The sequence below is a fragment of the Terrapene carolina genome, unplaced genomic scaffold (genome assembly GCF_002925995.2).
Source record: "Terrapene carolina triunguis isolate 2854851 unplaced genomic scaffold, T_m_triunguis-2.0 Scaffold85, whole genome shotgun sequence".
Classification (NCBI taxonomy): Eukaryota; Metazoa; Chordata; order Testudines; family Emydidae; genus Terrapene; species Terrapene triunguis.
In genome coordinates this window covers 40,621,344-40,642,360 of record NW_020664436.1, presented here as the reverse complement: position 1 = coordinate 40,642,360, position 21,017 = coordinate 40,621,344, and the positions used below count along the sequence as shown (strand labels likewise).

Genomic DNA, 21,017 nt, shown 5'->3' with positions numbered 1-21,017 from the left:
GGAAAGCTGAGCAACATCCCTCAGCTTGAGAACCAAGGACTGGAGAAGTGTGAGGTGGAAGAATAAGAGATTGCTGCAAGAAAAATTGGGGCTCTCACAAAGGAGTTCAGACTGAGAGACAGAAAGAGCTTGGACAATGGGGTTCACTACAGCTTGGCTGGACTCTGGGCTAACCAGAATGGACAATGCTTTAAACTTCAGTTCTCGATGCTAACCTAAGGACTTCCTAGACTATGTTCCAGTTGACTAATAAACCCTACTGTTTTGAGAATGCTGTGTGAGTGTCAGTACAAGTGCATTAATCCCTGAAGAGTGTGAAAATCTCTACCAGGAGTCTATCCCAGCTGAATTCACTGAACAGAGCTCACAGTGTGAACAGGAGTGTTGAAGTCCCAGACGCACAGTCTAAGGAGGTGGTGAGGCTGCATGGCCTACCCTGTGCAAAAAGAGAGAGACCCCTTTCTGGCACACTGAAGAGGTTCCTCCTAGAGACTGTTCCAGAGCTGGAGGTATAGCACCAAGTATTTTCAGGAACAGGTTCAGAGTTCCTTTGGACAATCTGCCTCTAAGGAAGATCCCATTCCATTACTGGTGAGACCAGGCCAGGATTTAGAGAGAACCTGTGTGGCAACACTAAGCACCAGTGGCTGTAACACTACCCTGGAGGTTGAGGGTACACAGCAAAAACAGTCCTGCAACAGCAGGTCTCAGAGCCTGAGTCTATAGATTTGGGCTTGCAGGACTCATGGTATGGCGCTAAAAATAGCTATATAGTCATGCAGGATCTTGAAGCTGGGGGAGGGGAATGTTTCAGAGCCCAATCACCAGCCTGAGCCAGAACATCTACACAGCCGTTTTCAGCTGTAGACATGGCAGGCTTTTTTTTTTTTTTTTACCCATGTAGACATGCTCTTAGGGCACTAAAGAGTCATAGAACTTAAGGTCAGAAGGGACCACTAGATCATCTAGTCTGACCTCCTGTATACTGAAGGCCGTCAACACCAGCTAGCACCCATGCACTAAACCCAACAACGGAAATGAGACCCACAGGAGACTGGACTATTATGTGCCACAGGCAGAGAATAGAAGGGACTGAGGTGCACCACTAGGTCCCATTCTGTGTTCAGCCGCACAGAAAATGAGACAGACTAAAAATCAGGTACATCCAGCTCAAATGCTACCAGGAAAAATAAGGGAATACCTACAATCAGCTATATTTGCTGAGAAGAAGGGGAAAGAAGAGGAAAAGGCTTTTAAATGGAAGGAATCAGACTTGCTCAACTGTGAATTATGGGTGATCTGCTGCTGTTAATGAAGGCTCTGCTTTAGCTCAGGTAGTAGGGTCGTGTTTTTTATAGTCGGAGGTTCTATCCCTGTTGCCATTGTGATGTCCTACATGGCCACATTGAGCAGCCTAGCAACAATCATGGAGCCCTCGGCAGCCAGAGATTCATTACAATAGTTTGCACTTCTCTAGCATCTTCCATTTAAGGATCTCAACATACTTCACAAAAATTGATTAATTTAGATTCACAGCATCCCTGTGAGGTAGGTAAGTACCATCTTCCTTTTAAAGATAGGGAAACTGAGTTATAGCCAGACCACCCAGTGGCCCACACAGTGAGGGCAAGGCAGAACTAGGAAGATAACTTGAGAGTCCTGGGTCCCAGTCTCATGTTCCAGCCTCAAGATCATTTTATAACCCTCACAAAGACAAAAAAGAAAATAGTGATGAACAAAAGCCATTTTCCCTACCTCAGCATATTCCTTTGAAGTAGCCAGGTAGCTGCAACCTGCACAGGAAATTTTCACATATTTGCAGGTATTAAAATAAGAAGGAACTATTATGGAACCATAGAATTTCACCCAGTAATTCCTGTATCAAGCCAATAATTGCTGGTTGAACTAGAGCTTATCTTTTAGGGTACATCTACACAGCAGCTGGAAGCACGCTTCCCAACTTGGACAGACAGACTTGCACTAGCTCTGGTCAAGTAAGTGAGCTAAAAATAGCAGTGTAGTTGAGGGGTAGCACTGGAAGCAGCTCGGGCTACCTGCCCAAGAACGTACCCATGGGGGTTGGGCAGGTTTGTGCTGAGGTGATTCATTCAAGCCACCACCAGTGCTACCCCTGGCTACACTGCTATATTTAGCATGGTAGCTCAAGCAGAGCTATTGTGTGTTTGTCTCCCACAGTGCAGCCATACTCATAGCCAGTTTTGGTTTAAAGACTTCAAGTGACAGAGTATCAAACACATCCTTTGGTAAATTGCTTCAATGGTTAGTTATCCTCACTGTTAAAAATATGCACCTTTTTCAATCTGAATTTGTCTATTTTCAAATTCCAGCCATTGGATCTTGTTATGTCTTTTTGTACCTGATTAAAAAACATTCTATCAGAAATCTCCTCATATAGTTACTTGCAGACTATGGTCAAACTTCTCTTAACTTTCTCCTTTTTAAGTGAAAGAAATTGAGTTTGAAAAGTTTTTCATTGTAAGGTAGATTTTTCCAGACCTCAGATCATTCTTGTACTTTTCTGAATTCTTTCCAGTTTTCCAATATCCTTATTTGAAGTGTAGACACCAGGACTAGACACAGTATGCCAGTGATGGTCTCATTAATGCCATATGCAGAGGTAATGCTACCCCTCTACTTCTGATGTACATTTCCTTATTTATACATCCAATCATCACACTGGGATCTCATGTTTAATTGATTATCTCCCATGACCCTAAGTCATTTTCAGAGTCACTGCTTTCCCGGATATAGACTACCATACTTAATCTTTTTAATTATTAATTTTTAATCATTAGCCATTTTAAATAGACATCATCAACTTTCAAAATCACATTTCCATCTGACAACTTTGGAGCTAATCTTGTTACAAGTAGCCCTAAGATTAATGTAACAAGAGCGATCGAGAATGTGTTTCTCTTTTTTCCAGTCGGTTTTTGTTTTTTTGCAGTTAACAGCATATTGTGTGTACTCAGTGTCGCTGTTTTGTTAATGGTCCACGGCTTTTCCCAGGACTTGGAAGAGAATGCTTACCACTAATAGCAGCAGCAGAGTTGAAAATGAAGTGGCATTAGGTAGAAAGAAAAGGTGGAGTAGGGGCTTGAGGGGTAGAGACACTGAAGCATGTTTGAGTGGTGTTCTCTGGCCCATTCAAAAGATCCTTCTATATATCACAAGGGGAGAAGAACAATACTTAGCATTTTTTTAAAAAAGGAATTAAAAATAAATAGACACCTTAAAAATCTATTTTCTGGTGATTTACCTTTTAGACAGTAGGTTGACAGTGTCCCTTTAAGAGTGGTAAACTACTGCAAAAGAATCTGGAAGTAGAACTGGGAGAAATTTTTGGGGGGCAAATAATTTCTGCGCTGAAAAATGCAGTTTAGGTCAACCTGAAACTATTCACAAATGAGATATGATTTCACCAAATAGATTCAGTCCCCAAAATCTTTTGGTGGACTTAGGTGCCATTCAGAGAAGGCAGAGGTTGCTTTCTTTGAGTTTTAGCCCAGTGGTTAGGGAGCTTACATGGGACACGGGGGGCTCCAGGTTCAGTTCCCTGCTCTGCTTAAATAGAGAAGGACATTGGAGAGGGTTCAGAGAAGAACCACAAGAATGATTAGAAAACATGTATTAGAGTGATAGACTCAAGCAGCTCAATCTATTTAGTTTAATGAAGAGAAGATTAAGGCATGACATGATTACAGTCTACATAAGTACATACAAAGGGAATAAATATTTGATAATGGGCTCTTCATCTAGCAGAGAAAGGTATAACATGATCCAATGGCTGGAAGTTGAAGCTAGACAAATCAGACTGGAAATAAGGCATAACTTTTTAACAGTGAGAGCAATTTATTGGAACAATTTATTAAGGGTCTTGGTGGATTCTCCATCACTGACTGCTTTTAAATCAAGATCTGCTCTAGAAGTTATTTTTGGGAAATTCTATAGCCTGTGTTATACAAGAAGTCAGACTAGAGGATTACAATGGTTACTTCCAACCTCAATCTATGAATCGGGGGGGGGGGGGGGGGGGGGAAGAGAAGAAAGCTTCTAGCCCTCAGGGTTGCAGAGAAAAGCTTGAGACGCTGAAAACAAAACCCTCAGAAAGCAAATAAAAAACCTACAGGTTTTTTTTTAAATCTCGTGATTTTTGGGGAGTGGGGGCTGACTCATAATTTTTAGAATGCTTGGCGATGGCAATGCTGCAATAAAGAAACAAAACAAACAGAAGACAAGACCATAACATGGGTGTAGACAACTAGGACTGACAGAGGGGCGGGGACGGAGATGGGGGGATATAGCTGTCTTCCAAGCAATGTAGGGATTGCATTTATAAATAAAGGAAAAACAGTATTTGGAACAGAAACTCATTTACCTCACTTCATTAGAAATGGACAAATTTAGTCATGGTATACAACTACTCATTAAAATGATATTCAGCAGTTTAACTCCAATTTAACTCTACCCCTCCCATATTAAATAAATTGATAAAAAATAAATAAAGTTGGCTCTGCCCCGGCACAAAAACAGAAGAAAGGCAATAGAAAACAAAATAAGAAAGTGAAATTGTGGCAGCCCCAGGACTCCCACCATTCCCTAACTATGATGCAGATACTGAAAAGACATTGCGAAGATCCCTGGGAGAGAGATCCAGCATTTTGAAACTGCCCGATTGTGTCAGATTTTAAAGAGGATGCCAGCAAATGAGGTATGCTGCAGAGCTGCAGCCATAAGGAATGTTTGCCTGAGTCTGGGAAAACAACAGAACAAGAGTATTGAACTTTCCTCTTTCTCACTACACGTTTTGTTCCACCCCTTTTTGCTTATCACTCTCCAACCAGCTCCCATTTTATTTCTTGTTGAGAAAGGAACTGTCACTGTAAGGGAAGGTGCACCCTTCTAAATTAAACTCCAGGTGATGGAACTCTTTTCTTCCCTGACCCCAGTCTTTATAGCAATTATATGTGTTTTGATTGGGATAATTCTGAAAAGCAACAGGAAAAGCAGCAAGAAAGGGAAGAGTGAGACTAAAAATAAGTCTGAATCTCGCCCATGGGTGGATGACGACCTCAGAGACAGCACTGACCTTCATGTAGAGGAAGAAGGTAAGGAAAACAGAACTCTACGTAGCATTTTTGTGTCTAATTTTCATCTGTTGGTATGAATAAGGGAGATATGATCCCATAGAGTTAGTCTGTGCACACAGCTTTGCAGCTACAATGCACTGTAGTACTTTCAATAGTACAGAGATCACAAATTCTACCTCTGACAGAATAAGTCAGACCATCCCAAAGTAGGAAGTACTGGCCAACATGATTAGCTTAAATAAAGTAATTAATTGCGGGTCAGATTGCCTGCTCCTGTAGAAAAAAATTGTGGGGGAGGGGGCTAAAGAAGAGGAAATTGCCTCTCATTATGTTAGGAATGTAGGACTGGGATCTGCTTGGAAGTACGCTGAGGGTCAGATTTTTCAAGAAATAGGTAGGCAGAGAATTTGAACCCAAAAATGTGGCATTGATTTTGCACTGGAAACTGCTAGCCAAGGCCTCCGTACTTATTTGGCGTCCCTGGCCTATGCTAGTAGATCCTGATGCAGAATTGGTATGTAAGTGTGTATGTGCACAAAATGTACAATTCCTCTTTTTTACTCTTTGAATATACTTTCTAAGTTCTCTCTGTTTCTTCTTAAACTAATGCTGCAGATTTCCCCCCCTGTAATTTGTAGAGCTCTTCTAAAAACTCTCATTTGATGTAAACAACTGTTTCAGCCACTGTGGTTTTAAAGTTTTATATTTAGGTTTTTATCTCATAATGATACATGCTCTCCCAGAGCCCATGTCTCTAACTCTTCAAACTTCAACCAGTTTTCTGCTCCTCTGTCTGTTGCTAATAAACATTATCTATCTATTTCACAAGCCTTTTCAAGTTTCATTTACTAGTATGTATATCCAAAATCTCAATAATGGAACCTCATTAAGTTGTTTTCACTGTTTCCTAAATTATCTATAACTTTTTACAATAGTCACTTCATCTACCATACTCTCCTTACACAATGTAAAAACTAATGCCCTACAAAATTAACAAAGTCCTCTCCCTTTATCACTTTATGCTTGAATTTTCTAATTAAACTGTGGCAAATTAAAATCCCTGTGGCTAATTAAAGTGATGATCTGTGAATTCTCAGTGTGGCACTTTGACTATGAATGTCTCCATCAGTTTAAAACATACATTTTCTAAACAAGGAAAAAAGATTTAAGTTCTTCAAAAGGGACCTTAGTGCCAAAGGGTCATATTTAAAATGTTTTACATTTTTTCTTTTACACTTTTATATGCTTCTTTTTTCTTTTTTTTAAATGCCAGTCACTTAAAATGGGCCAACTTAAAATTTTGTTCAAAATATTCAGTCAAATTAAATTTAACTTTCATATGCAAACAGATATTTTTTTCCTGTTAGAAAAAGAGAGATTTTTAGACAACCTTCCTCCATTTACTGTAACTATAACACAACAAACATCCCCCCCGGTACAGTAGGATTTTTCACTTTTGAACAACAAGCAATAATCCCTCCTCCATGTGCTGTGAGGCTTAAAGTCCAATGTCTCTGCAAGGCAAGCGCCTCTTTTTATCTCTAGAGAAGTTAAAAGAGCAAAGCCACAACATGCTCTGAGCAAATTCTGCTCTGCTTCACAAGGCATATCCCAAAGACTTATGTACAACTGAGATCAGAATATGGCCCTCCCTGTAGTGATTTATTGAGCTAGTAATGCCTTAATTAAAGGCCAGATCATACTCCCTTTGAAATCTGTAGTAAAAATTTCATTGACTTCAGTGGGTGCAGGAACAGAGTCCCTGGCTATTAACAGAGTTTCCATTATAAACTATATTTTATTTAAATAGCTTCACTCACTTTCTAAGGCTCATTTCTACCTGAAATGTCTCATGTTTGACCTGTAGTTAGAGGAGAAGTTGTTTTGTGGAAAGTTTCAGTTGAATGGAACCAGGTAGTTTTAAGATGTCAATACTAGAAATTGTCCTGCTATAACTATACTGGTATAGTTAAAGCAGTACAACCTCCCTAGTGTGGATGCAATTGTATCAGTATAAAAGTGCCTTATATCTGTATAGCCGCTTTCACACTAGTGCCCTGCCTACACTGCAAATGCTTTGCCGGTATAGCTATGCTGATATAGCAATACTGGCAGAGCCCCCTCCTGTAGATGCAGCTTATGCTGACAGGAGTTCTGTCAGCATAATAACACCACCTCCCAAAATGACGCTAGCTAAGCTGACAGAAGCTTTCTTTCATCGACATAGCTGCAACTACACTGGGGGCTGTGCTGGTTACCTGTGTTGGCTATGGGGTGTGGGTTGTTTCAGGCCTGGTCTACACTACGAGTTTAGGTCAACTTTAGCCGCGTTAAATCGAATTAAGACTGGACACGTTCACACGACGAACCCCTTTCTTTCGACTTAAAGGGCCCTTTAAACCGGTTTCTTTACTCCACCTCCGACGAGGGGATTAGCGATAAAATCGGCCTTAGGGGGTCAGAATTGGGTTAGTGTGGACGAATTCGACGTTATTGGCCTCCGGGAGCTATCCCACAGTGCTTCATTGTGACCGCTCTGGACAGCACTCTCAACTCAGATGCACTGGCCAGGTAGACAGGAAAAGCCCCGCGAATGTTTGAATTTCATTTCCTGTTTGCTGAGCGTGGAGAGCACAGGTGACCACGCAGAGCTCATCAGCACAGGTAACCGTGATGGAGTCCCAGGATCGCAAAAGAGCTCCAGCATGGACAGAACGGGAGGTACGGGATCTGCTCGCCATATGGGGAGATGAATCAGTGCTGGCCGAACTCCGAAGCAGTAAACGAAATGGCAAAATATTAGAAAAGGTCTCCAAGGCCATGAAGGACAGAGGCCATAACAGGGACGCACAGCAGTGCCGCGTTAAAATTAAGGAGCTAAGGCAAGCCTACCACAAAGCCAGAGAAGCAAACGGAAGGTCCGGGGCTGAGTCGCAAACATGCCGCTTCTACGCGGAGCTGCATGCCATTCTAGGGGGTGCAGCCACCACTACCCCAACCGTGTGCTATGAGTCCCTCACTGGAGAAACACACAGGGAAGCGGGTTCGGGGTACGAGGAAGATGAGGATGAAGATAATGTAAATAGCTCACAGCAGCAAGGAAGCGGAGAAACCTGTTTCCCCAACAGCTAGGATATGTTTATCACCCTGGATCTGGAACCAGTAACCCCCGAACTCACCCAAGATCCTGGGGGCACACAGGGGACCTCTGGTGAGTGTACCTTTGTAAATATTACACATGGTTTAAAAGCAAGCGTGTTTAATGATTAATGATTAATTTGCCCTGGCAATCGCGGCCAGTACAGCTACTGGAAAAGTCTGTTAACGTGTATGGGGATGGAGCGGAAATCCTCCAGGGCCATCTCCAGAAAGCTCTCCTTCATGTACTCCCAAAGCCTTTGCAAAAGGTTTCTGGGGAGGGCTGCCTTATCCCGTCCGCCATGGTAGGACACTTTACCACGCCAGGCCAGTAGCACGTAGTCTGGAATCATTGCATAACAAAGCATGGCAGCGTATGGTCCCGGTGTTTGTTTGCATGCAGACAACATCCATTCCTTATCGCTCTTTGTTATCCTCAGGAGAGTGATATCATTCACGGTTACCTGGTTGAAATGGGGCAATTTTATTAAGGGGACATTCAGAGGTGCCCCTTCCTGCTCTGCTGAACAGAAATATTCCCTGCTGTTAGCCACGCGGTGGGGGGGAGGGGTGAAGTGATCATCCCAGAGAATTGGGTGTGTGGGGGAGGGGAAGTAGTTGGGTTTGTGCTGCATGTTAACCCTGAAACCGCAGCCCCCTCCTTTTACATTGCAAACCCATTTTAAATGGCCAACCCAACGGGTGCTTGGTATGGTTAATGAGAGCAGTACTGTTTGAAACCATCCCCACATGTTAAGAAGGTTAAAAAAGCCAAAAGACTGTGTCTTACCATGGCTGCCTGCAAGCTGAAATCTGTGGCCTAGCACTGCGTGAGTGATCTCTCACACCAAACCGGCAGGCCCTCAATATAAGAGGAAAAATGCGACCTTGTAACGAAAGCACATGTGCTGTGTAATGTGAACAGCAAAATTTAACGTGAAAAAGTGTACCCATTGTTCTCTAAAATGTGTCTTTTTTAACCACCTCTCCCTTCTCCTCCACCAGCTGCAAATCTTTCTCCTTCATAGAGGCTAGTGAAGATTCGAAAGCAAAGGACGCGTGATGAAATGTTTACAGAACTACAGACTGCCTCCCACACTGACAGAGCCCAGCAGAATGCGTGGAGGCAGTCAATGACTGATTATAGAAAAGCCAAATATGAGCGAGAGGAGAAGTGGCATGCTAAATCGCGGGCTGAAGATGAGAGGTGGCGTCAGCTTGCACACAGAAGGCAAGAGTCGATGCTCCGGCTGCTGGAGCATCAAACTGATATGCTCCAGCGTATGGTTGAGCTGCAGGAAAGGCAGCAGGAGCAGAGACCGCCGCTACAGCCCCTGTGTAACCAACAGCCCTCCTCCCCAAGTCCCATTGCCTCCTCACCCAGACGCCCAAGAACACGGTGGGGGGGCCTCCGGCCACCCAGTCACTCCACCCTAGATGATTTCCCGAGCAATAAGTGTTAAAGTTTTAAAGTTTTAAACTGCAGTGTGTCCTTTTCCTTCCCTCCTCCCCCACCCATCCTGGGCTACCTTTGCAATTATCCCACTAGTTGTGTGATGAAGTAATAAAGAATGCATGAATGTGAAGTAACAATGACTTTATTGCCTCTGCAAGTGGTGCTTGAAGGGGGGATGGTAGTAGGGGAGGGTGGGGTTGTTGGTTTACAGGGAAGTAGAGTTAACCGGGTGGTGGGGGGGGGGGCGGAGATTTCATCAAGGAGAAACAAACAGAAGTTTCAAACCGTAGCCTGGCCAGTCACAAAACTGGTTTTCAAAGCTTCTCTGATGCTCACCGCGCCATGCTGTGCTCCTCTAACCGCCCTGGTGTCTGGCTGCGCGTAATCAGCGGCCAGGCGATTTGCATCTATCTCCCACCCAGCCATAAATGTCTCCCCCTTACTCTCACAGAGATTGTGGAGCGCACAGCAAGCAGCAATAACAATGGGGATATTCTTTTCGCTAAGGTCTGAGCGAGTCAGTAAGCTGCGCCAGCGCGCTTTTAAACGCCCAAATGCACATTCCACCACCATTCGGCACTTGCTCAGCCTGTAGTTGAACAGGTCCTGACTCCTGTCCAGGCTGCCTGTGTACGGCTTCATGAGCCATGGCATTAAGGGGTAGGCTGGGTCCCCAAGGATCACGATAGGCATTTCAACATCCCCAACGGTTATTTTCTGGTCCGGGAAGAATGTCCCTTCCTCCAGCTTTCGAAACAGAACAGAGTGCCTGAAGACGCGAGCATCATGTACCCTTCCCGGCCAGCCCACGTTGATGTCGGTGAAACGTCCCTTGTGATCCACCAGGGCTTGCAGCAGCATTGAAAAGTACCCCTTGCGGTTTATGTAGTCGGTGGCTTGGTGCGCCGGTGCCAAGATAGGGATATGGGTTCCGTCTATCGCCCCACCACAGTTTGGGAATCCCATTGCAGTAAAGCCATCCACTATGGTCTGCACGTTTCCCAGAGTCACTACCCTTGATATCACCAGGTCTCTCATTGCCCTGGCAACTTGGATCACAGCAGCCCCCAGAGTAGATTTGCCCACTCCAAATTGATTCCCGACTGACCGGTAGCTGTCTGGCGTTGCAAGCTTCCACAGGGCTATCACCACTCGCTTCTCAACTGTGAAGGCTGCTCTCATCCTGGTATTCTGGCGCTTCAGGGCAGGGGAAAGCAAGTCACAAAGTTCCATGAAAGTGCCCTTACGCATGCGAAAGTTTCGCAGCCACTGGGAATCGTCCCACACCTGCAGCACGATGCGGTCCCACCAGTCTGTGCTTGTTTCCCGGGCCCAGAATCGGCGTTCCACGGCATCAGCCTGCCCCAGGAACACCATGATTTCCACATTGCTGGGGCCTGTGCCTTGTGAGAGGTCTAGGTCCATGTCCATTTCCTCATCACTCTCGTCGCCGCGCTGCAGTCGCCTCCTCCTCGGCTGGTCCTGGTTTTGCCTTGGCATGTCCTGGCTCTGCATATACTCCAGGACAATGCGCGGGTTTGTTCATAGTGCTCATAATTGCCGCGGTGATCTGAGCGGGCTCCATGATCTCAGTGCTAGCTATGGCGTCTGGTCTGAAAAAAGGCGCGAAACTAGTATCTGACGGACCAGGGGAAGGAGGGAGGGAGGGAGGGAGGGGCGAGTGACGACATGGTGTACAGGTACAGGGAATTAAAATCAAGAAAGGTGGCTTTGCATCAGGGAGAAACACAACAACTGTCACACAGAATGGACCCCCCCCAGAGATTTAACTCAAAAGCCTGGGTTTAGCAGGCCATTGATTTGACGGAGGGAGGGGGAAAGGAAATGAATACAGAACAAATCTATTTTTTACATCTTAAGACGACGGTGCAGCATGACTGATAGCCCTCGGCATTTTCTGGGTGCTTGGCAGCAAATACTGGGCGCTTGGCAGTTAGCCTTCAGGCTTATTGCACGATCTGCTGCTCAGGGAAGACTCTGCTAACGTGCGATGAGCCAACAGGGCGCGTGGCAGAAAATGGCATACTACGACTGATAACCATCATCATCAAGACAGTTCCATAGGACTGAGCATGTCTGCCCAGGTGCCCATGATTGACAGCCACTGCTGTACGACAAGGATGGTTACCAGTCGTAATAAGCCATCTACTGCCAAAAGGCAAAGAGCTGGTGCAATGCAGCCCCACGGCTGCCAGCCCCACGGCTGCAGGCACCCAGATCGCCAATGAAGGCTACCAGTCATGCTGCACCGTCTACTGCCAAAAGGCAGTTAGCTGCTGCTGCTGTGTAGCAATGCAGTCCCACGTCTGCCGGCACCCAGATGACATATGGTGACGGTGACGGTGAGCTGAGCTGAGCGGGCTCCATGCTTGCCGTGGTATGTTGTCTGCACAGGTAACCCAGGTAAAAATGCGCGAATCTATTGTCTGCCGTTGCTCTGACGGAGGGGGAGGGGCCTGACGACATGTACCCAGAACCCCCCGTGACACTGTTTTGCATCATTCGGGCATTGGAATCTCAACCCAGAATTCCAATGGGCGGCGGAGACTGCAGGAACTGTGGGATAGCTACCCATAGTGCAATGCTCCGGAAGTCGACGCTAGCCTCGGTACTGTGGACGCGGTCCGCCGACTAGAGCACTTAGAGCATTTTATGTGGGGACACACAAAATCGGCTGTATACAACTGATTTCTATAAAACCGGCTTCTATTAATTCGATCTAATTTCGTAGTGTAGACATACCCCCAGACTTCTGACCAACATAGCTATGCCAACAAAATCATAGCGTAGACCTGGCCTACAACTATTTTTGTAAAAATAAATCACACCTCTAACCAAAATTGTTATGCTGGTAAAACTTCCAAGCAGAGACCAGGTCTAAGATAAGTGACTTGGAAAATAAAGTCTTTCAGTTTTGAAAAAAATTAATTCTGCTTCTTGTACAACCATATTTGAGAAGCAGCGTGGTGTAAAACTGCACTGGGAAAACAGACCAGCAATTCTCTACCAGTGGTAGCAATGAAGGAGGCTGTAGTACAAACAGGACTCAAGTGTTACCTTCCCCACTGCCCAGGGTGGGCCCTGTCTGTCATTGTACTGGTTGTGAATTACAGGTCTTAATTTTCCTAGTGAGGTAGAACACAGCGTATTTTATTTTATGATTTTTTTAAACTGGATGCTATATTTTTGATTTATTTGCTACAAACCCTCAACTCTCCAAGAGAGATGTCTGGTGTTTTCTGTGGCGCGGACCCCTGTTCATTAGCAACTGGCTTGAGATCTCCTATCCAGTTCACACCGACCAACCAAAAGCCAGCAGATGGGAATGAATTTTGGTGCAAATACCAACTTAGGTAAAGAAAATATCAATAAGATGTCACAATTTTGCAGCCAGAGGGCATCTCGAATCACTGTCCCCACTTTGTGTGAAAAAATATGGTTACAATAACTCTGTTTTCCTAATTACAAGTATTGCTTGTTTATTGTCTAAGAGATTAAACTAAACCAAATTAAGGCCATTTTAATTCTGAACAAGAGAGTGCACACGGAGGTTTAATGCAGTTTAACTAATCCACTTTAAAAATCACGTTAGTTAATTCAGATAAACTTTGCTGAGCATCCTTGTGTAGACAAGCCATAAGTTTCATTTTTCTTCCTTGTTCTTGGAAGAAGCTACCGAACCCCACTGAGGCTGCTTTACTGTGTTATGAGCAAGAGACCACACTTGTTGAAAAAGGAAGAAGGGAAAATAATACTGTGCTAGTTTGATGGACAAGTGACAGCTGCTATCTAGTACACAGCAAGGCAGAAGAAGGAGATGGTCTTCTTCTGTGAACCAAGAAGTAAAAGAGATGTGGGGCCATACAGTTCAATACAGTCCAAGCTTGGTCTATACTGGACCATGACTCTCACTTTTTTAACCAACTGGAGGTAAGTTGCCTGGACATAAAGCAAACCACACGTAGGTAGTGATTTTACTGAATCAGCACACCATAAGAATCAAATGACATGCTTTATATCCATTAGGCTAGCACTAACACTTGCTATCCAGCCAGCCAGCCAGCCAGCGAGCCTAAAAATGGTGCAATGCTCTGAAACTGACATACCTTTGAGCAGTAACACACTAGGTACAGTTAGTTTTACTGCTTGGCTGGACTCACCAGAGCTGCTTAATGGAATTAAATTGCAGAACGTGAAAAGGTTAGATGCTACAGAGCTTTTTGCTGTTGTTCTTTCTCCAGCTTAAGAGGAGAATTTTGCTTGGAGCTGCCCGAATACCAATCATTTGCTAAGTGGAAGGCATACAGTACAGTCATTTAGGGTCACGAATGTCAGCACAGCAGATCTGTTTGCTCTTCTATTTCTATCCCCCTAGAAATTTCCTCATTTATGTGGCCCGGCATGTGAGATTTTCTTCTTCTGTAGATCTACAATAGCTCTTTGCATCCGTCACAGCCATGTTCCAAGGCACTGTACTGTTACCAAAATAGGATTATAAGCACTTCAGTATTGTTGAAAGCTATGGTAAACACGTTTCTTTAACCTTGCCATGAACAGTGAAAGAAACTGAGCACCTCTTATACCAATAAACTGTGAATTTCATAACTGCAGTACATAGTAACAAAAGCCCAGATTTTTTAAGGTATTTAGACATTGCTGCACAGAGTGTTTCAACTCCTAACTGATTTAGGAGACTAAATCTCATTTTCAAAAGGGATTTAGACACTTATGAGCCTAAATCCAATTGCCAATCAATGAGATTTAGGCTCCTAAGTGTCTAAATCCTTTCTGAAAATGAGATTTAGCCTCCTAAATCAGTTAGGTGTTACAATACCTAAATACCTTTAAAAATCTGGGCCAAAATGCTTTGCCTCCAACTCCTTGAGATTTATACAGTTATTCCACTCAGATCTAGACTGTTGCTGAGACAAGTTCAGTCAGACTAGTGAGTCCACCATTAACTGTTAAAAGTCCAGGATCTTAATATACAGATCACCTCTGAAATGTCTTCATAATCTTTGTACGCAGAGTTGTTGTGGGTGTGTTGGTCCCAGAGAGACAAGGTGGAGGAGGTAATATCTTCTTCAGGCCTGAAGAAGAGCTCTGTGTAAACTCGAACATTTGTCTCTCTGACCAACAAAAGTTGGTCTAATAAAAGATATTACCTTGCCCACCTTGTCTCTTCATAATCTTTCCCAGTTAATTGTTGCCATATTCCACTCAATTCCACAAGTTGGGAAGAAATGCAAGTCTCTTTCTGGAGCAGATGTTAAGATCAGTGGAGATTTGTGATAATGGAAAGTAAGCAAGTGAAATTGCTTTGTAAAGATGCACATAAAGCCAATTTACAGTAACAGACAAGGATCATTCAAAACAAGGTGAGCTGTTCTTACCCTTGTTGCCCTAAGAATCATCCACTGAGATAATTAGCACTGTCAAGGGTTTGCTACAGTTATATAGAAGAGGTCCTATTTTAGTGAAGCCTGAGCCTGGCAATATACTCTCATTAAATGCACCTAACATTTCTTCTAAAAGTGTAATGCATGTATACAGTGTAATTTATAAGACCTCTAAAAAGGAATCTCTCCACCTCTCAAATGCTGCTTCTGCCCCCATGAGGATGGCAGTGTTCAGAGGTCGTCTCTTCATGTCAGTACATCACCTCTTAATTTTATGATATTAGCTGTTGTGAATTATACAATAATAAACTTCAGCATATGAAGAATACAGACTGTTCATATTAATTCCACACCATTTGACACACCTCTTTTATTAATGGCTGTGTTTGTGCCTTGTAATAGCTTACACATTAGAGTAGTTATCCCTCTAATAATTTTTTTACTGGTTTTGCAATAGGCTTACAAAGAGTGCTGACAAAGCTGGGCATTCTGTTCATTGATCTGCTTAGGAGCCAAGGTCAGACCAGTGGGTCTCCTCCAACAATTGGCCTATTTGAAAGTGCAGTACATTTCATGGATAGGGTTTCTTTAATTCTGAATGCCAACTAACCCTCACTGTAAGGAGGTAACTAATGAGAGAGAATGGGGGCTACCATTTTCTAGAGCCCTCTTCATTTGGATATGTCAGGGTATTCTCTCCAAACACCTTTCATTTTACAAAAACTCACTACTGCCAAATTGACAGGAATGATGTCAAAGTCTCTATGTTGCTTTAGATGTAGTATTAGAAATCAATACAGTCTGTCTTGTTACTTCCACAAATCCACCAGTCTGACACACACAGTTTGAAACCAAATACCAATTGTGAGCCAAATTCTGTCTTCAGATATGTGCACAACTCCCATTGACTTCACTAGGAGTTGTGTGCAGCACATGTAAATGAGGGCAGAATTTGGCCCTTTTAGTTTTGGGAATGTGACTGATCAGGATAACTGATTCCTTTTACAGAAGTACCAGGGATATGCTAAAGATGTGAATGTGCAGTTGATCAGATATGGAGACAGCAAAGGACACTAGTCAGTTAGAAGCAGCGGTGTACTGAAATCTGATTCACAGTGGCGTCCTTAACTGGTGTCATTTTATGTCTCTGTGGACTGATTACATATTGTTTTTATGGAGTGCTTTGGGTTGGGGTTACCAGAAGATGGTTCCACCATGGTGTCATGTAAACCCAACTTCTTGTGTGCCAGGTCCAAGGAGGAAAGGGAGCCCTCAGCCCTGCCCATGTCTTCTCTCCTCTCCCTCCCCCCCCCCCCCCCCCCCCCCCCGCCATCTCCCAAGTTTCACAGCCCAGTGTGTGGTGCTCCTGCTGCTACTTTGGTGGTGACATCAGCCCAACTTTACAATGTTTGTACTAGTTAGTATTTTGGCATGCTGCCAACATATTCCTGAGGAATGAAAAGTGAGAGAAAGAAAATCACCATTTTTTAACAGTTTGTAACTCAGCAAAAGCTGAAGGGAATTTCATGGGACAAAGAAGAGTCAAGACATGCTCCAAACACTGGAGATGTGAGAGCTTTTGAAGCAAAAGTCATCAGGATCCTTTAAAATGGAAAGTGTTAGGCCACCTAAATATTGGGGTTGCTCTCAGCTCCCCTATAACACAGTTTGCATAAGATGCATAATAGCTACCTTGGAAGGATATGCATTCTCCTTGACATACAGGTTTTCTTTTTCATGTTGGAGATCAATAATGTTCCAGCAAAAATGTTAGTCCATTACTTCTTACTCTTGTCCTTGTGCAAGCTCCTTGCAAACAATGTATGCACATGGTAAACAAAAATGAAATGTTACAAGGGACAAATACTGCAGTTATTTCTTTTTATGAAGAATGAAATCCATATGGTCTAAAGTCCAGAATCTTTTTGGATTCTAAGTATGAAATTGGATAGGCTGCAACGCCTCCCACTTGCTAAGCCATCCTTGGAAACATTTTTAAACCTGTTTATAGAATGAGCAAATACATCGTATGGGTCCCCCCCAAAAAAGCATAGATTAAAATTAAGAGAGAATTTCTGTTTGAACCTGTTCAAGACCATACAGCTACCCTCTTCGGACTGTGTAATATCCCCTTTATTTTGGAATAATAGCCAAATGACAATCAATAAGATCATAAAAGAAAATATTCCAATTTTTTCAACTCTCTATCTTGGCAGATAACGTATTATTGAATGTCCATTATGTAAAGGCTAAATGGGTTTCACTAAATTTAATAGTTGCAAAAAAAATAAAACAAGTTTTATCCTAAGAACTCATATGCTTGAGGAATGTCGAAGGGGAGGAATGGATCTCATCTTATGGGGGAAAAAAAAAAAAAAAGGGTCAAGATTCCAGTGAAATGTAAGAATAGTTTTTAAGTTTTAAGAACGGGAAAGAGGTAGAGGCCGGCAATACATGAGCTGATGTACTCAGTCATGCAGACAGAAAAACATTATAAGAAAATTACCACTGTGTCTTCTTTTCTGTGTTTTGTTCAGCTTAGAAAAAACATCGTTTGTTAAAAATTCCAATTTTTTTTTAAAAGTCACACTTTCTACTTTCTGGATCCATTAGGGATGAGACTAAGTTAGTGGAATTGTTATTAACACTCTTTAAGCACAGTTTGCTTGGCTGATTTGGGCCAGGCCCAGGGTAAAATTGTTATGACTAGTTCCCATCAGTCAAACAAACTGGACCTGATCCTCCTCTCACCTACAAGTGCAAATTAGGAATAAATTCACTGAAGAAGTCAATAAAGTTATGTCTGTGTAAACAGATGTGAGTAGAGAATCAGGCCAGCTGTGTGTTAATGCATGTTAGCAGGAAGCATTTTAAAGTAATGTTTTATCTCCAGTTTAATATGGATTTGTCACAAGTGTAGATGCCCCTCTTTCCCCTCTCCCAATGATGTCACACAGACAAAGCATTGTGAAACCACAGACCTTAACCACAAAGTCACATTTGAACTGAGCTCTGCATTATAGCACCTTTAGTATGAGACGTGACCATGGAGAGAGGCTGGCATTCAACCCCAAAAGGAAATTTCACGTGTTTGTAATGAGCCCTTTCTTGACTTTGTTAATTTGAATGACCTTTTAGGGGTATGGTTTGGGGAAAAAACATGTGGCACTCACATTTTATTTTTGTTCATTTAGCTGAATCTTAGCTGTAATGTAGCATCTCTTTCACAGCAAGGTCTTATTCTTTAACCCAGTTTTCTGGATGCATTGATTGAAGCACAACAGGTCATGACTTGATGATGGGTCACACAAGGAGTCAATGGCTATAGCATGATTAGAATGCTCCTGGTCATTTGTTTTAAACAGCCTCTTTATTCAGTGGATTTTACAACTAGAGCTGGAGATCAATGCTCTCTGTCATCTGGCAGTTATGAATTCTGGTTCTCCAGTGAGGTACAGGTACAAATTTAGGTTAAAACATATTATGGTGATTAATGTGAAATATATTTATGGCTTCCTCCAGCAAGAAGAAAATCCTTACCACAGCATGCATTCTGCTCCTTCTTTACAGATGCTGATGGCGACTGGCAGGGATTAGATGAAAACATTGCACATGTCTCCTTCTCTGCTGAGCGTTACTCTGAGAGTGAAATGATTAAAAGGTCAAAGGAATTTTATGAGCTTCTCAATAAAAGACGGTCTGTCAGATTTATAAGCGATGAGCCAGTCCCCAGGGAGGTCATTAATAATATCATCAAAGCAGCAGGTATGGTACTGAATGAATGAATCTCTTGAGAGTGACAGAAGCACTGGTCTCCTGCTCCTCAAATGCATAAGATAAGGGTGATATGGAAAAACATAGGGAATTAAAACTTAGAAGATGCCAACCATGCTCCTACTTTTAAATGCAGGCCTATTGAATCAGCACTGAATGAGTATTCAGAAACACTTGAACAGCCACTGAGTCAGTGGATACTGACCCCTGCAATGTGACTACCATGGTAACCTTTGGAATCCCGACCAAGGTCACGTGACTGGGATTGGGAAATACATTTTAGTTCTTTGTCAGAACTCCTGTGTGTCAGTCTCTTACTGCAGGGCCAGACTCAACTCCGGTGTAATCCCATTGACTTCAGTCAGAGATGAATTTGACCCCCATTATTATTTATCTTGTCCTAGAATTTGGCTGCTGTTAGTAAAGCCTAAAATTGTAAAAAGGATTAGAGTAGGTTTCAGCAGCCTCTAGCAGGATTACTAATACAGAGATCCCAGCCACTATTTGCAGAGGATTGTTTCCGTGTTTAAAAATCTGTGAGCTGTTTTGTTACTGTACTTGCATGTAAGAAGATGGTCATGTATTTCAATTAGCTGGTAATCATTAAAAAACGGAACATGTTCTAGCACATGCAACAAAATGAACAAGCCTGCAGCATAGATGAAGTGCTCTGAAAGCTTTGAGGAGTGAAGAAAGGGGAAAAAACAAACACTATCAGTTCTTGTCTGACTCTCAGGAGAAACAAAGTAATTGATAAGCCTCATTTAATTTGAGAGTGAGAGTGGTATCTTTAAATAGTTTGTTCATGGTGCATCTCAAACTTAAGCAGGGCTTTGGTTAGCAAATGGTCGTTTGTTTCTAAGACCTACAAACAGTTAAAAGTGTTTAAAAGAGGGGTGGGGGAGCACAGTCCATTCAGTCAATATGACGAGCTGATCAGGTTCTTTTATACCCACTTTACTTCTTTTAGGCATTTAAGTTTTGCAAAATGTGTGTATTCTATTGCTTTGATTTTATTCCTTTTCAGCCAGTTAAATACTCTTTCCACTGTATTTGCGCATGGCAATTAGGACTGAGTGAACAAGTTCAGATTTCATACACACCTACATGCACCAGCTGCCTTTGGGTCTGTCAAATCAAACCTGTATGCTCTTTGGCAGATGTTTGCATCACAATATTCCTATTCTGTGTGTAAATTGGAAACATTCCTTTTGGCTGCTAAGATGGTTTGCCTGAAGGCCATCAGCTTTTGCCCTGAAGCCAAAGCCTTTGGTTTTAATTGGCTATATATTCAGGCTGGTTGATGCTTTACTTTGATTTTAATATATTGCATTAGTTATATGGCACTTAAACAACAAGGAGTCTGGTGGCACCTTAAAGACTAACAGATTTATTTGGGCATAAGCTTTCGTGGGTAAAAACCGAAGAAGTGAGGTTTTTACCCACGAAAGCTTATGCCCAAATAAATCTGTTAGTCTTTAAGGTGCCACCAGACTCCTTGTTGTTTTTGTAGATACAGACTAACACGGCTACCCCCTGATGTATGGCACTTAGATGCCTGGTGACGGGCATCTTACATGTATGAAATTAAAAAATATCTAAATTCTCTCTTCTCAATTAAAGACAGTAATTGTAACAGACATTCAATAGGAACTAACCAGTGGATTTAACACATCTGACATTGATCGGAACTGTGATGTCGTAGTCTCCTCTTAAAGGCAGCATTGCCTAGTGGTCAGTCTATCCCACCACCTGGCGTGGCTCTTCAAGAGTTAAAAGGTCCAATTATAGATACAAGGAACTTGGAGATACTGAGAGAAAAGAAGTGGTCCTGGGAGTACGAATGCTTTAGGGTGAAACCTTGTGCTTTAGGGGTCTGGGCCAGGAGCCTGGCAGAGAGGGTGGTGCAAAGCTTCCCTCTCTCCTAGCCAATGGAGGATGAGCTGGGAAAAGGTGACCAGTATAAATGCTGCCTCCTTCCTCATAGCAGTACAGGTGCCTGCAGATACTGAAGGGAATAAGAAGGCTCCTCAGTTAGTAGGGAACAGACACCAGCAGCAGAAGACTGCCAAACCCTCTGAGCCTGAGGATTAAGTGGGGTCAGCTGAGGTATAACAA

At 43.0% G+C, this 21,017-nt stretch overlaps 1 protein-coding gene across 2 annotated transcripts in view; it reads left to right on the top strand.

The window, feature by feature from the left end:
- The first annotated feature begins 4,860 nt into the window (after nucleotides 1–4,860).
- Nucleotides 4,861–21,017, top strand: part of IYD (iodotyrosine deiodinase) — a 72,401-nt gene continuing 56,244 nt past the window's right edge. For both annotated transcript variants that reach the window (XM_026649764.2, XM_024200324.3), the window contains exons 1-2: nucleotides 4,861–5,129; nucleotides 18,696–18,890. In XM_026649764.2, coding sequence (XP_026505549.1) covers nucleotides 4,943–5,129; nucleotides 18,696–18,890 — 382 coding nt within the window. In that variant the 5' untranslated portion in view covers nucleotides 4,861–4,942. The remainder of the gene's footprint in view (nucleotides 5,130–18,695; nucleotides 18,891–21,017) is intronic.